This window comes from Mirounga angustirostris, unplaced genomic scaffold, assembly GCF_029215605.1.
Source record: "Mirounga angustirostris isolate CCGP_5_RB_7025 unplaced genomic scaffold, mMirAng1.0.hap1 SCAF_7, whole genome shotgun sequence".
Lineage (NCBI taxonomy): Eukaryota > Metazoa > Chordata > Mammalia > Carnivora > Phocidae > Mirounga > Mirounga angustirostris.
The window spans coordinates 62061949-62077945 of NW_026991715.1; the positions used below are offsets into that span (position 1 = coordinate 62061949).

Here is a 15997-nt window from a genome sequence, read left to right on the forward strand (position 1 = left end):
CTGGCTGAGGGCTCTAAGCACAGCCACAGATTGTAAGGGCTGCTGTGTGAACCTTCCTGCTAGCGTGCTCATCCACCTGGACAGGCTGCTCAGGTGCCCAGGGAATCCAGTAGGGTAAAGGAGCAGCTACATGGGAGGTTTTACAGAATGAGAAAAAACAGAACACTGCAGGGGGCAATGGTGGATACTGTTCATGGAGAATCTCATCCATTACTTTTTTTTAAAATGAAGATATTTTTAACATTACAAAATATTGCAAAATAATGAAGACATAACATTGCACACAATTTATGGATTAAACTGTACTACTCATAAAATGGATAGACTTAAATGCACTAATGAGCCAGGAAGAATGGAGTGAATTAAGCATTCAGTTCAAGAAGTTAGAAAAAGAATGACAAACTGTAAGAAAGTGTGGGAAGAAAGTAAGATAAGAACAGACATGAATACATTAAAATATAGAAAAACAGTAGAATTGATCAAAGAGCCAGTTCTAAAGGGAAAAATACCTAATAACATAGCCTGTTGGTCAGTTTAGTTAAGAAAAAAAAGGGGGGGGAACACAAATGCACAAAATTAGAAGTTTGGAAAAAATTACCATACATACAGCAGTGATATCTGTGTCTCCCTCTCCCCCACTACCCATTAGTTATTAAGCACACTTCTGATATGCTGATTTAAAGACATAAGCAATGCCCCTCCTAAATAGGGCATTTGGTTTCATTTCCCTAATAAAACATGATTGAACTAGAGAGAGAAGTGAAGGATAGCAGAATGTGCCACCCCAAAACATGCCACTTGGGCATATTGATTGAGCTGTAGGCACTTGAAAAACAGCAAATGCAGAGAGAAACTTGCTCTGAATTCCTCTTATTTGCCTGAAGACAGATCCTCCAAAAGGCACTCAGTTGTCATAAATCCCCGCCCTGAGAATTTCATCAACCAACTTTTATTATAAGAGAGGATACTAGAAGTCAGCCCCACACCTAGACGAACTGTCCTAAACTATCCTATATCCCATCTAGTCTCCTGGGGGCCCATTCATCTTTCCTCAAATCATTTACTCTCCCCTAAGAGGCCTACCCCTCCTGCTCCCCCCCTTTTCCTTATTAAGGTGGTATTTAAGCCTGAATTCTAAGCCACCTCTGGGAGTTGCTTATTTTTCCCTGGGTATCTCCCATGTGTACATGAGGTATGCATGTTAATAAACTTCTGTTTGTTTTTCTCTTGCTAATCTGTCTTTTATTACAAGAGTCTCAGCCAAGAGCTCAGAAAGGTAGAAAATTATTTTTCTTCCCCTACAGAAGGAATCCACAGAACGAAATGAATTATTCTTACCTTCTCTGCAATTAATTCTGATCTTCCTAAATTATAAGGACATAGTTGATGTTTTTATAGCCCTGCCTTCTTGCATGTAATAAGCATATCAACATCTTTTATCAAATACAATGGGAAGCCCACATACAAGTTTGTGTTTTGGAATACTGAAATACTCAGTGGCTGAGAGGAAGCCATGTCCCGGTTTTGTTCTTATGTTCCTGCTTTGTGGGTAGGTCTGATGCCCGTCTTCATAAAGATGACACCGACATTTGCTTCAGTAAAACACTGAACTCCTGCAAAGTGCCCCAGATCCGCTACGCCAGCGTGGAGCGCCTCCTGGAGCGGCTGACAGACTTGCGGTTTCTCAGTATCGATTTCCTCAACACCTTTCTGCACACCTATCGTATTTTCACTACGGCAGCCGTGGTGCTGGCCAAACTTTCCGACATATACAAGAGGCCTTTTACCTCCATCCCTGTCAGGTAGGCTCTGGACTTGTCTGTCGTGGAAGTTGGCTCCCCCAGTCCCTGGGTCTCCATGCAGATGAGCAGATGCGCTCTGCAGCGCTGCTCCTACAGGACTGGCTCGCCTGGGAACTTACATGCCCTGCCTGTAGAAGGGGGTGGGTAGAGGTCACAGATAGTTCTCCATGGAAGAAGCTGAGAAGCCTAGAGTCCCCAAGTCATCTTTGCTTGCTCCATGATTATTTGGAAGCTAACTGTATTGTTTTAGGCTTTCCTTTTTTTTTTTAAACAGTTGGTCTTTTCAAACTTTAACATGCATTAAGAATCACTCAGGGGTCTTGTTAAATTGCAGACTGTGATTTAGCATGTCTGGAGTGGAGCCTGAGTTCTGCATTTCTGACAAGCTCCCTGGAGATACCAGTGCTGCTGGTCTTCGGGCCACAGTTGAGTAAGCAAGGGATTAGACAAGGCCTAAAATGTGCCTGTGTTCCTTCAGTAAGTATGTGGTATATAGGTAACATTTAAATGAAGGAAATCCAGCAACAGAAGTGTGATGATATTGTGGCCTTTTAATGTAGGGAGCATGTTCCCTAGCTCAGATAATTTAAATTGTTCTGAATGATATCAAGGGAATCCTCTTTACTTAACTATCTTCTGTCAATGGCTTCTGTTCTTATTTTTAGGTCATTAGAGTTGTTTTTTGCCACCAGCCAGAACAATAGAGGTGAACATTTGGTGGATGGCAAATCCCCACGCTTGTGTCGCAAATTCTCTTCCCCACCACCGCTGGCTGTGTCCAGGACGTCCTCCCCAGTGAGGGCCAGAAAGCTGTCCTTGACTTCTCCGTTGAACTCAAGGATAGGAGCGTTGGACCTGACTACCTGCTCAGCATCCAGCAGTCCTACTACCACCCACAGCCCTGCTGCATCCCCACCACCGCACCCTGGCAAAATACCGTTGGATCTTAGCAGAGGCCTTCCTTCTCCAGAACAAAGCCCGGGATCTATAGAGGAGCCTGTAGATAACCCCCGCGTGGATCTGTGTAACAAGCTAAAACGAAGTATTCAAAGAGGTATTATCCAGCTCCACAGCCCGTGTTTGTTGGCCACCTGCTTCCCCACCATTCCTTCTGGAGCCCTAGATCCCTTTCTTTATAGCTTTCCTACTCCTGTGTAGAAAGTAGAATGAATACAATGGCTAGTTAGAAGAGGCAATGTCTGTAGGTCACTCTAGCCTGTGTGGGAAGGAGGGCAAAGTTAGCTGTCCTGGGGTCTTCTACAGTAAAAGGCTGATTGTAGTCAGCTGTGTATGGAAAGACAGCGTTATCTGAATGGTACTACTGGAAGGTTCTTCATGGAATTTGGTTAAGGCTGGTTGGTAATGAGCCTAACATGATACTTTGTGTAGAGGTAGGAGGTGGGCACCCTTTTCTGGGAACTTGGGCCTCAGAGCCTTCTCCTTCGGTGTCTGCCTTGAACACCAGTACTGCTTCCAGTCTCCTCTGCTGAGGATGACCCAGCCCGGAAGCATTAAGATGGCTTCTTAAGTTTAGTTACCAAGGCAGTGCTTCATACTACAACAGAGATAGAGTGAGAAAAATAAAATTCGAGACAGTGTTCATTGTCCATGACAGCCAAAATGGTTTTTTTTTTTTAAAAGGTGAATTAGATATGTTTTCCTGATTAAATTCTCTAATGACTTTCTGTGGCACTTAGATTAAAATCTGTTTTCCCTCACAAGGCCTTCAGATACTATGAGACTTGGATCTTGTCTCTCTCTCCAACCCCTGTTCCCATCAGGCTCCCTCATCCACAGGGATTTCCTTTTTGTGTCTCAGAAACAGCTCAACCATTTCTGCCTCAGGGCATTTGCACTTGTTCTTCCTCCTGGCTAGACATGTAAGTTCCATAAGATCAGCAACATTGTCTATCTTGTTCATCTGTGTACTCTCAGTGCCTTGGCCAGTGCCTGGCAGGTAGTTAATTTTTGTTAAATGAATGAGTCAAGCAAAACATTCAGTTAACTAACCAAGGATCCTGTGTTCTGTCACCTTACCTTTTGCAGTTCAGTACAATGTAGGGGTTAGAGGAGGTGACTTTTGTTGCTTTAGTGTTTTCTGTGGTGAAAATAAAAAAGGTTTCATAGCCAAATTAGCAAATAGCTTTTTTTTTTGTATGATAACTGATTTACTGATGACATAAAAAAAAATTGGGTATTTAATCAAAGTGTCCCAAATTTCAAGAAGGATCACCCAGATGGAAGCATAGACCCTTGCTTCTCTACCTGCTTGAAACTTCTATATATTCCCTAGCTCAGATAATTTAAAAATAAGCCTCCTGAGTGAAGTACTTAATGGAATTTTAACTGGATGGTTGTCATCATCAAAAGTAGCACCCTTTTAAACAAGAAATTCTTTAAATTGACAAGTTAGCAACTAAGGAGGAGGGAAAGAGGAAGATAATTAAAAAGTCATTAGAACAACAAGGTTTAGTAGAATCATGATGGATTCTTCTCAGGAATAATGAGGCAGCACACAAACTGATAGGTACATTTGGGGTTCCATCCAGCACCAGTGCCTGGGAATTGACTTAGGGAAGCTTATCACAGACCTGCCCCCTGGGGCAGGGTGCCCTGGGAAGTATAGGAACTTCCCAGAATCTGGGAAGGTCTGTTCCTTCCTTTAATTGGATTGCAGCAAATAGAAGTCTGGGGGTAAGTCTGGATTCTTGTGTTATTTTGAGTTAGGAGAGCTTTAGGAGTAAGCATGTCATGGCTTTGAGTTTAGTCTGAATTCATGTCGTGGTTCTAGAGGTCCTCAGTCAAGCTGCCCATTGCCCATCGTGGCTAATTCTTCCTCTTAACTTGTTATAGATTGTGACATTGCTCACCAAGTTCCCTAGTTCTGGTCTTCAACGCCCAAGCCCAGAGCGTGTAGCAATGGTCCAGTGTTTGTCCTACTATCTAGGATGGAGATGTGGTTACTGGTAGGAATCAGCAGTTTTTTCCCCTATTCAAGTTAGACTCAGGGAGACCAAGATAAATGAGAAAGAACTGGATTAAGCTCCAAATGAAAGACACTGACAAAGGCTCCTAGGGACTGGTCAGTGCAGATGTTGGACAGAGTTGCAATCACTGTGTTCTCAGCTCATGGCAGCTGGAGAGCTTGTCATGTGGCAGCATTGAGCATTTATGACTGGCGGCCAAAGGTGGAGAAAACCTATGAATAATGGTGTGGTAAAAATATTAGGTTCTCAGGGGCATCTGGGTGGTCAGTTGGTTGAGCATCCGACTCTTGGCTTCTCAGCCCAGGTCGTGGTCTCCGGGTTATGAGATCAAGCCCTGTGTGACAGTCTGCTTCTCTCCCACTCTTCTCCCTCTGCACCCCCCACATCCCCTGAGCTCGTGCAAACTCTCTCTCTCTCTCTCAAATAAATAAATAAATAATCTTAAAAAAAAAATTAGGTTCTCTGCCACATTAGAAAAATAGTAGAAGGCTTAATGCCCCGATTTTCACTGGATTTCCCCCAAACAAATGATTTGCAGTTAGATTTTCAAGAGTTAGTTTATCCACATGGTTCATAAATTAGAAATGTCATTTTGCTGTTCCAGGTCATTGTTAAATGCAGAGCTGTTCTCACTCTGGTGATGGAGAAGTTCCAGGATTGTGCCAAGTGGGACCCATGGCACTTGATGAAGCACACTAGGGCCAACCTCTCCTCCAGAGATGGCAGCTCCTCTACCCTCTTTGTTTCTTATTCACATCCACTAATGTGCACCCCCTTATCGCTCACCAATTGCCCCCCAGTCCTTCCATGCCACTTCTTTGCTCTTGGCCACTTCTTTACATCATTCTTTCTTATTTTTTTTTCAAAATTTTATTTAAATTTTAGGTAGTTAACATACAGTTCAATATTGGTTTCAGGAATGGAATTCAGTGGTTCATCACTTGCATACAGCCTAACAGGTGCCCTCCTGAATGCCCATCACCCATCTAGCCCCTCCCCCACCCACCTCTCTCCATCAACCCTCACTTTGTTCTCTATCATTAAGAGTCTCTTATGGTTTGTTTCCCTCTCTCTTCCCCCCCTTCCCATATGTTCATCTGTTTTGTTTCTTAAATTCCACATATGAGTGAAATCATATGGTATTTGTCTTTCTCTGACTTATTTCGCTTAGCATAGTACATCTAGCTCCACCCACATTGTTGCAAATGGCAAGATTTCATTCTTTTTGATGACTGACTAATATTCCATTACACATGCATGCACGTGTGCACACACACACACCATCTCTTCTTCATCCATTCATCAGTTCATCGGTTGATAGACATTTGGGCTCTTTCATATTAGCTTGGCTATTGTTGATAATGCTGCAATAAACATCGGGGTGCATGTACCCCTTCAAATCTGTTTTTTTGTATCCTTTGGGTAAATATCTAGTAGTGCAATTGCTGGATCATAGGGTGGTTCTATTTTTAACTTTTTGAGGAAACTCCATACTGTCTTCCAGAGTGGCTACACCAGTTTGCATTCCCACCAACAGTGCAAGAGGGTTCCCCTTTCTCCACATCCTCACCAACATCTGTTGTTTCCTGTGTTGTTGAATTTAACCATGCTGCCAGATGTGAGGTGGTATCTTATCATGGTTTTGATTTGTATTTCCCTGATGATGAGTGATGTTGAGCATCTTTTCATGTGTCTGTTAGCCATCTGGATGTCTTCTTTGGAGAAATGTCTATTCATGTCTTCTGCCCATTTCTTAACTGGATTATTTGGTTTTTGGGTGTTGAGTTTGATAAGTTCTGTATAGATTTTGGATACTAACCCTTTATCAGATATATCATTTGCAAACATCTTTTCCCATTCTGTAGGCTACCTTTTAGTTTTGTTGATTATTTCCTTTGCTGCGCAGAAGCTTTTTATCTTGATGAAGTCCCAATAGTTCATTTTTGCTTTTGTTTTCCTCTGGTGACATGTCTAGTAAGAAGTTGCTACGGCTGAGGTCAAAGAAGTTGCTGCCTGTATTCTCCACTAGGATTTTGATGGTTTCTCGTCTCACATTTAGGTCTTTTATGCATTTTGAATTTATTTTTGTGTATGGTGTAACAAAATGGTCCAGTTTCATTCTTCTGCATGTTGCTATCCAGTTTTCCCATCATTTGTTGAAGAGACTTTTTTCCATTGGATATTCTTTCTTGCTTTGTTGAAGCTTTGTTGACCATAGAGTTGTGGGTCCCTTTCTGGGTTCTCTATTCTGTTCCATTGATCCAGATATCTGTTTTTGTACCAGTACCATATAGCTTTGATGACTACAGCTTTGTAATATAGATTGGAGTCTGGAATCATGATTCCTCCAGCTTTGCTTTTCTTTTTCAGGGTTGCTTTGTCCATTTGGGGTCTTTTGTGGTTCCAGACAAATTTTAGGATTGTGTGTTCTAGCTCTGTGAAAAATGCTGGTGGTATTTTGACAGGGATTGCATTAAATGTGTAGATTGCTTTGGGTAGTATAGACATTTTAACAATGTTTATTCTTCTAATACATGAGCACTGAATGTTTTTCCATTTCTTTGTGTCCTCTTCAATTTCTTTCATAAGTGTTCTGTAGTTTCCAGAGCATAGATCTTCTACCTGTTTGGTTAGGTTTATTCCTAGGCATCTTACAGTTTTTGGTATAATTGTAAATGGGATTGATTCCTTGACTTTTTTTTCTGTTGCTTCATTATTGGTGTATAGAATGAAACAGATTTCTGTACATTGATTTTCTTTTTTTCCTTTATTTTTAATCAATTATTTTTTTGAGTAAGAGTAAGAATGTGTGATGGGAGAGGGAGGGGCAGAGAGAAAGGAAGAGAATATATTTTTTAAAGATTTTATTTATTTATTTAGAGAGTGCCAGCAGGGAGGGGGCAGAGAGACAGAGAGAAAGAGAGAATCCTAAGCAGACTCCACAGTGAGCACATTTCCTGACCCTGGGCTCAATTCCACTACCTTGAGATCACGACCTGAGCCTAAATCAAGAGTTGCACTCTTAACCAACTGAGCCACCTAGGTGCCCCAGTACATTGATTTTATATCCTGCAACTTTGCTAAATTCATGTATCAGTTCTAGCAATTCTGTGGTGGAGTATTTCAGGTTTTCTACATAGAGTATCATGTTGTCTGCAAATAGTGAAAGTTTGACATTTTCCTTGCCTATTTGGATGCCTTTTATTTCTTTTTGTTGTCTGATTGCCAAGGCTAAGACTTCCACTACTATGTTAAATAGTAATGGTGAGAGTGGACATCCCTGTTGTGTTCCTGACTGTAGAGGAAAAAGCTCTCGGTTTTTTCCCGTTGAGGATGAGGGTCTTTCATATATGGCCTGTATGATGTTAAGGTATGTTCCATCTATCCCTACTTTGTTGAGGGCTTTTATCAAGAATGGATGCTGTATTTTGTCAAATGCTTTTTTTTTCTGTGTCAGTTGAGAGGATCATATGGTTCTTATCCTTTTTTTTACTAATGTGGTGTATCACTTTGATTGATTTGTGAATATTGAACCACCCCTGTAGTCCAGGAATAAATCCCGCTTGATCAAAGTGAATAATTCTTTTAATGTACTGTTGGATTCAATTTGCTAGTCTCTTGTTGAGAATTTTTGCATCCATGTTCATCATGGTTATTGACCTGTAATTCTCCTTTTTAGTGGGGTCTTCGTCTGATTTTGGAATCAAGGTAATGCTGGCCTTATAGAATGAGTTTGGCAGTTTTCCTTCCATTTCTATTTTTTGGAACAGTTTGAGAAGAATAGGTATTAACTCTTTATTTTTTTTTTTAATTTTATTATGTTATGTTAGTCACCATACAATACATCATTGGTTTTTGATGTGGTGATCCACGATCCATTGTTTTCCTATAACACCCAGTGCTCCGTGCAGTACGTGCCCTCCTTAATACCCATCACCGGGCTAACCAGTCCCCCCTCCCCGCTCCTCTCTAAAACCCTGTTTGTTTCTCAGAGTCCATAGTCTCTCATGGTTCATCTCTCCCTCCAATTACCCCCCCCCATTTTTCCCTTCCTTCTCCTAATGTCCTCCATGCTATTCCTTATGTTCCACAAATAAGTGAAACCATATGATAATTGAGTTTCTCTGCTTGACTTATTTCGCTTAGCATAATCTCCTCCAGTCCCATCCACGTTGATGTAAAAGTTGGGTATTCATCTTTTCTGATGGCTGAGTAATATTCCATTGTATATATGAACCACATCTTCTTTATCCATTCATCTGTTGAAGGGCATCTCGGCTCTTCCCACAGTTTGGCTATTGAGGACATTGCTGCTATGAACATTGGGATGCATATGGCTCTTCTTTTCACTACATCTGTGTCTTTGGGGTAAATACCCAGTAGTGCAATTGCTGGGTCATAGGATAGCTGTATTTTTAAATTTTTGAGGAACCTCCACACTGTTTTCCAAAGTGGCTGTACCAGCTTGCATTCCCACCAACAGTGTAAGAGGGTTCCCCTTTCTCCACAACCTCTCCAACATTTGTTTCTTTCCCTGTCCATTTTTGCCATTCTAACTGGTGTAAGGTGGTATCTCAATGTGGTTTTGATTTGGATTTCCCTGATGGCTAATGATGATGAACATCTTTTCATGTGTCTGTTAGCCATTTATATGTCTTCTTCAGAGAAGTGTCTTTTCATATCTCTGCCCACTTTTTGACTTGATTATTTGTTTTTTGGGTCTATAGATCTATAAAGATCTTTATAGATCTATAGATCTATAAAGATCTTTATAGATCTATAGATCTATAAAGAACTTGGATACCAGCCCTTTATCTGTAGTGTCATTTGCAAATATCTTCTTCCATTCTGTGGGTTGCCTCTTTGTTTTGTTGACCGTTTCCTTTGCTGTGCAGAAGCTTTTTATCTTGATGAAGTCCCAAAAGTTCATTTTTGCTTTTGTTTCACTAGCTTTTGGAGATGTATCTTTTTTTTTTTTTTTTAAGATTTTATTTATTTGACAGAGAGAGACACAGCGAGAGAGGGAACACAAGCAGGGGGAGTGGGAGAGGGAGAAGCAGGCTTCCCGCAGAGCAGGGAGCCCGATGCAGGGCTCGATCCCAGGACCCTGGGATCATGACCTGAGCCGAAGGCAGATGCTTAACGACTGAGCCACCCAGGCGCCCCTTGGAGGTGTATCTTGAAAGAAGTTGCTGTGGGCGATGTCAAAGTGGTTACTGCCTATGTTCTCCTCTAGGATTTTGATGGATTCCTGTCTCACATTGAGGTCTTTCATCCACTTTGAGTTTATCTTTGTTAATGGTGTTAGAGAATGATCAAGTTTCATTCTTCTGCATGTGGCTGTCCAATTTTCCCAGCACCGTTTATTGAAGAGACTTTTTTCCATTGCATGTTTTTTCCTGCTTTGTCAAAGATTATTTGGCCATAGAATTGAGGGTCCATATCTGGGTTCTCTAGTCTGTTCCATTGGTCTATATGTCTGTTTTTGTGCCAGTACCATGCTGTCTTGGTGATCACAGCTTTGTAATATAGCTTGAAATCGGGCAACGTGATGCCCCCAGCTTTGTTTTTCTTTTTCAATATTTCCTTGGCGATTCGGGGTCTTTTCTGATTCCATACAAATTTTAGGATTGTTTGTTCCAGCGCTTTGAAAAATGTCATTGGAATTTTGATTGGGATGGCGTTGAAGGTATAGATTGCTCTGGGTAGCATAGACATTTTAACAATGTTTATTCTTCCGATCCATGAGCATGGAATGTTTTCCATCTTTTTGTGTCTTCTTCAATTTCTTTCATGAGTGTTTTGTAGTTCCTAGAGTATAGATCCTTTACCTCTTTGGTTAGGTTTATTCCGAGGTATCTTATGGGTTTTGGTGCTATTGTAAATGGAATCGTTTCTCTAATTTCTCTTTCTACAGTTGCGTTGTTAGTGTATAAGAAAGCAACTGATTTCTGTGCGTTGATTTTGTATCCTGCCACATTACTGAATTGCTATGAATTCTAGTAATTTAGGGGTGGAGTCTTTGTTCCACATAAAGTATCATGTCATCTGCGAAAAGAGAGAGTTTGACTTCTTCTTTGCCAATTTGAATACCTTTTATTTCTTTTTGTTGTCTGATTGCTGTTGCTAGGACTTCTAATACTATGTTGAACAATAGTGGCGAGAGTGGGCATCCTTGACATGTTCCTGATCTTAAGGGAAAGGCTCTCAGCTTTTCCCCATTGAGGATGATATTTGCTGTGGGTTCTTTCATAGATGGATTTTATGAACTTGAGGAATGTTCCCTCTATCCCTATACTCTGAAGAGTTTTAATTAGGAAAGGATGTTTTATTTTATCAAATGCTTTTTCTGCATCAATTGAGAGGACCATATGGTTCTTCTCCCTCCTCTTATTAATGTGTTCTATCACATTGATTGATTTGCGAATGTTGAACCACCCTTGCATCCCGGGGATAAATCCCACTTGGTCGTGGTGGATGATCCTTTTAATGTATTGTTGGATCCTATTAGCTAGGATTTTGTTGAGGATTTTGGAATCCATATTCATCAGGGATATCGACCTGAAATTCTCCTTTTTGATGGGGTCTTTGCCTGGTTTCAGGATTAAGGTAATGCTGGCCTCATAGAATGAGTTTAGAAGTTTTCCTTCTGTTTCTATTTTTTGAAACAGCTTCAGGAGAATAGCTATTATTTCTTCTTTGAATGTTTGGTAGAATTCCTCAGGGAATCCATCAGGCCCTGGACTCTTGTTTTTTGGGCGGTTTTTGATCACAGCTTCAATCTCGTTACTGGTTATTGGCCCATTCAGGTTGTCAGTTTCTTCCTGTTTCAGTCTTGGCAGCTTATAGATTTCCAGGAAGGCCTCCATTTCATCCAGATTGCTCAGTTTATTGGCATATAGTTGTTGATAATAATTTCTCATAATTGTTTCTATTTCTTTGGTGTTAGTCGTGATCTCTCCCCTTTCATTCATAATTTTATTAATTTGGGTCCTTTCTCTTTTCTTTTGGATAAGTCTGGCCAGTGGTTTATTGATCTTATTAATTCTTTCAAAGAACCAACTTCTAGTTTCGTTGATCTGCTCTACTGTGTTTCTGGTTTCTAATTCATTGATTTCTGCTCTAATTTTAATTATTTCTCTTCTAATGCATGGCTTAGGCATCGTTTGTTGCTTTTTCTCTAGTTCTTTAAGGTGTAGAGTTAGTTGGTGAATTCGGGATTTTTCTATTTTTTTTTGAGTGAGGCTTGGATGGCTGTGTATTTCCCCCTTAGGACCGCCTTTGCAGTATCCCATAGGTTTTGGACCGATGTGTTTTCATTCTCATTGATTTCCATGAATTGTTTAAGTTCTTCTTTGATTTCCTGGTTGACCCAAACATTCTTGAGCAGAGTGGTCTTTAGCTTCCAAGTGTTTGAATTTCTGCCAAATTTTTTCTTGTGATTGAGTTCCAGTTTTAAAGCATTGTGGTCTGAGAATATGCAGGGAATAATCTCAATCTTTTGGTATCTGTTGAGACCTGATCTGTGACCCAGTATGTGGTCTATTCTGGAGAAAGTTCCATGTGCGCTCAAGAAGAATGAGTATTCTGCTGTTTTAGGGTGGAATGTTCTGTAAACATCTATGAGGTCCATCTGGTCCAATGTATCATTCAAAGCTCTTGTTTCCTTGTTGATTTTTTGCTTAGATGATCTGTCCATTGCTGAGAGTGGAGTATTGAGGTCTGCTACAATTAACGTATTGTTATCAATATGACTCTTTATTTTGGTTAACAGTTGGCTTATGTAGATGGCTGCTCCCATGTTGGGGACATAGATATTTACAATTGTTAGATTTTCTTGTTGGATAGACCCTTTAAGAATGATATAGTGTCCTTCTGTGTCTCTAATTACAGACTTTAGTTTAAAATCTAATTTGTCTGATATAAGAATTGCTACCCCAGCTTTCTTTGGAGGTCCGCTGGCATGGAAGATGGATTTTCATCCCTTCACTTTCAGTCTGGATATCCAATCTGCAACCCTGTGCCGTTTTATGGGAGCGTTTAGGCCATTCACGTTGAGGGTGATTATTGAAAGATATGAATTAATTGTCATCATGTTGCCTGTGAAGATGTTGTTTTTATAGATTGTCCCTGTAAATTTCTGTTGTAGATCACTCTTGGGGTCTTTCTCCTTTTATAGAACCCCCCTTAATATTTCTTGCAGGGCCGGCTTAGTGGTCACATATTCTTTCAGTTTCTGCCGGTCGTGGAAGCTCTGCATCTCTCCTTCCATTCTAAATGAAAGCCTTGCCAGATAAAGTATTCTTGGCTGCATGTTCTTCTCATTTAGTACCCTGAATATGTCTTGCCAGGCCTTTCTGGCTTGCCAGGTCTCTGTGGATAGGTCTGAGGTTATTCTGATGTTCTTCCCTCTGTACATAAGGAATCTCTTCCCCCTAACTGCCCTTGAGATGATTTCCTTGGTTCTAAGATTTGCAAGTTTTACTATTACATGCCGCGGTGTTGGCCTGTTTTCCTTTATCTTGGGAGGGGTCCTCTCTGCCTCTAGGACTCGAATGTTTGTTTCATTCCCCAGATTAGGGAAGTTCTCAGCTACGATTTGCTCAAATACATCTTCTAGTCCTCTCTCTCTCTCCACTCCCTCCGGGATTCCAGTTATTCTGACATTGGAACGCTTCATGGTGTCACTTATTTCTCTGATTCTATTTTCATGGATTCTGAGTTGTTTTTCCCTGGCCTCCTCTTTTCCCTTTTTATCTATTATATTGTCTTCCAGGTCACTTATTCGCTCTTCTGCCTCAGTTACCCTAGCTGTTAGATTATCTAGATTGATTGGATCTCACTGAAAGCATTTTTAAGTTCTGCCAATTCACCTTTCATTTCTGCCCTTAGAGACTCTATGTTGCCATTAATTGATTTCTCCATTCTAGCCATTGTCTTCACAATTGCTAGCCTGAATTCCATCTCTGACATCTTGGTTATATCTGCATCCATTTGTAAATCTGCAGCATAAGTCATAATCTCTGAGTCTTTTCTATTTTGGGGGCTCCTCCTCCTAGTCATTCTGTTGATGGGTGTTTGAGGGAATGTATAGAGTCCAAATTATTGACCAGAACCCAAGCAAGATGCACCTGTTTTCTTGGGACCTTAGGGTTGCTGTCCTCTTGTTTTCCAAGCCTGTCTTCTGCGGGAGGGGCCTGCTGTGCTGTTACCCAGGCAACCCTGTTTGGGTGGAGTTGCCCTGTGGGGGATGGGCTCAGTGGGAATCAGTTTTGGGGGCTTTTGTTCTCTGGCGCCTTTCCCTGGTGGCTTTCCGCGTCTATTCCACGAGTCAGAGCAGAAGAGACTGTTTCCAACCCTCTGCCTCAGAGCAGAGAGATCGCAGTCCGTTCTTCAGTGAGCTCTCCAGGCCACACTGTCTCCGTTTCTGTCCGTGCTGCTATAAACTGCAGCAGCCTGTGTTGTGTGCCCCTCCGCAGCGCTCCCAGTTCTGCCTCCAGGTCAGGGCACGTCTCTGCCCTTTGTGCTTCTAAAACCGCCAGCCGCCCCCAGTTTGCACGCATGACCCCGCCGCTCTGGGTTTCCGTCCCGGGGACTGCAGTTCGCAGGCACGACTCCGCCGCTCCGGGTTTCTGTCCCGGGGGCTGCCCTAGAGTCCTTTCCCCGCCGCTACTGGTCTGCGAGTCTGTGCCCCGTCCCCAGCCCGTGAGGCTGTCGCTCACCGGAGGTGTAGGATCCCCACGGCCAGGCACCCTCCCACTGCCGTTTATCCTCCCATATCTGCCCGCGGAATCATGTCTCCCCGCTTTGTACCTCAAAACCAACTGCCTGCGATATTCTGTTTGTAGATATCCAGCTCAATTCCAGGGACCAGCTGAAATAGGGTCCCCTACTCCTCCGCCATCTTCCCCCCCCCACTCTGGTATTAACTCTTTAAATGTCTGGTAGAATTCCCCTGGGAAGCCATCTGGCCCTGGACTCTTGTTTGTGAGGAGATTTTTGATTACTGATTCAATTTCTTTGCTGGTTATGGGTCTGTTCAGGTTTTCTGTTTCTTCCTATTTCAGCTTTGGTAGTTTGTATGTCTCTAGGAATTTGTCCATTTCTTTCAGATTGCCCAGTTTGCTGGCATATAATTTTTCATAATATTCTCTTATAATTGTTTGTATTTCTGTGGTATTAGTTGTGATCTCTTCTCTTTCATTCCTGATTTTATTTATTTGGGTCCTTTCTCTTTTCTTTTTGATAAGTCTGGCTAGGGGTTTATCAATTTTATTAATTCTCTCAAAGAACCAGCTCTCAGTTTTGTTAATCTGTTCTACTGGTTTCTTTTTTTCCCCCTTTGGTTCTATATCATTTATTTCTGCTCTAATCTTTATTATTTCCCTTCTGCTGGCTTTAGGTTTTTTTTTGCTGTTCTTTTTTCTAGCTCCTTCAGGGAGTGTATTTGAGACTTTCTTGCTTCTTGAGGTCGGCCTGTATTGTATTACAATTCCTTCTTAGGACTGCCTTTGCTGTATCTCAAAGGTTTGGGACTGTTGTGTTTTCATTTTCATTTGCTTCCATGTACTTTTTTATTTCTTCCTTAATTTCCTAATTACCCCATTCATTCTTTACTAGGATGTTCTTTAACCTCCATGTATTTGTGGTCTTTCCAAATTTTACTTGTGGTTGACTTCAAGTTTCAGTGTTGTGGTCTGAAAATATGCATGCTATGATCTCAGTCTTTTTGTACATGTTGAGGGCTGATTTGTGACCCAGTGTGTAATCTATTTTGGAGAATGTTCCGTGTGCACTCAAAAAGAATGTCTATTCTGCTGCTTTAGGATGAAATGCTCTGAATATATCTGTTAAGTACATCTGGTCCAGTGTGTTGTTCAAAACCATTGTTACCTTGTTGATCTCCTGCTTAAATGATCTGTCCATTGCTATAAGTAGGGTGTTAAAGTCCCCTACTATTATTATCAATGAGTTTCTTTATATTTGTTATTAATTGATTCATATACTTAGATGCTCCCAAGTTGGGGGCATAAATATTTAGGTCTTCTTGATGGACAGACCCCTTAATTATGATATAATGCCCTTCTTCATCTCTTGTTACAGTCTTTGGTTTAAAATCGAGTTTGTCTGATATAAATATGGCTGCTCTGATTTTCTTTCCATGTCCATTAGCATGATCGATGGTTCTCCATCCCCTTTACATCTTTA

The 15997-nt window shown here is 41.3% G+C and overlaps 1 protein-coding gene across 3 annotated transcripts in view; it reads left to right on the plus strand.

Annotated features, from left to right (window-relative positions):
• The window catches only part of RASGRF2 (Ras protein specific guanine nucleotide releasing factor 2), a 238355-nt gene that overhangs the window by 124459 nt on the left and 97899 nt on the right, over nucleotides 1-15997 (plus strand). For all 3 annotated transcript variants that reach the window (XM_064596309.1, XM_064596310.1, XM_064596311.1), the window contains exons 14-15: nucleotides 1554-1802; nucleotides 2468-2856. In XM_064596309.1, coding sequence (XP_064452379.1) covers nucleotides 1554-1802; nucleotides 2468-2856 — 638 coding nt within the window. The remainder of the gene's footprint in view (nucleotides 1-1553; nucleotides 1803-2467; nucleotides 2857-15997) is intronic.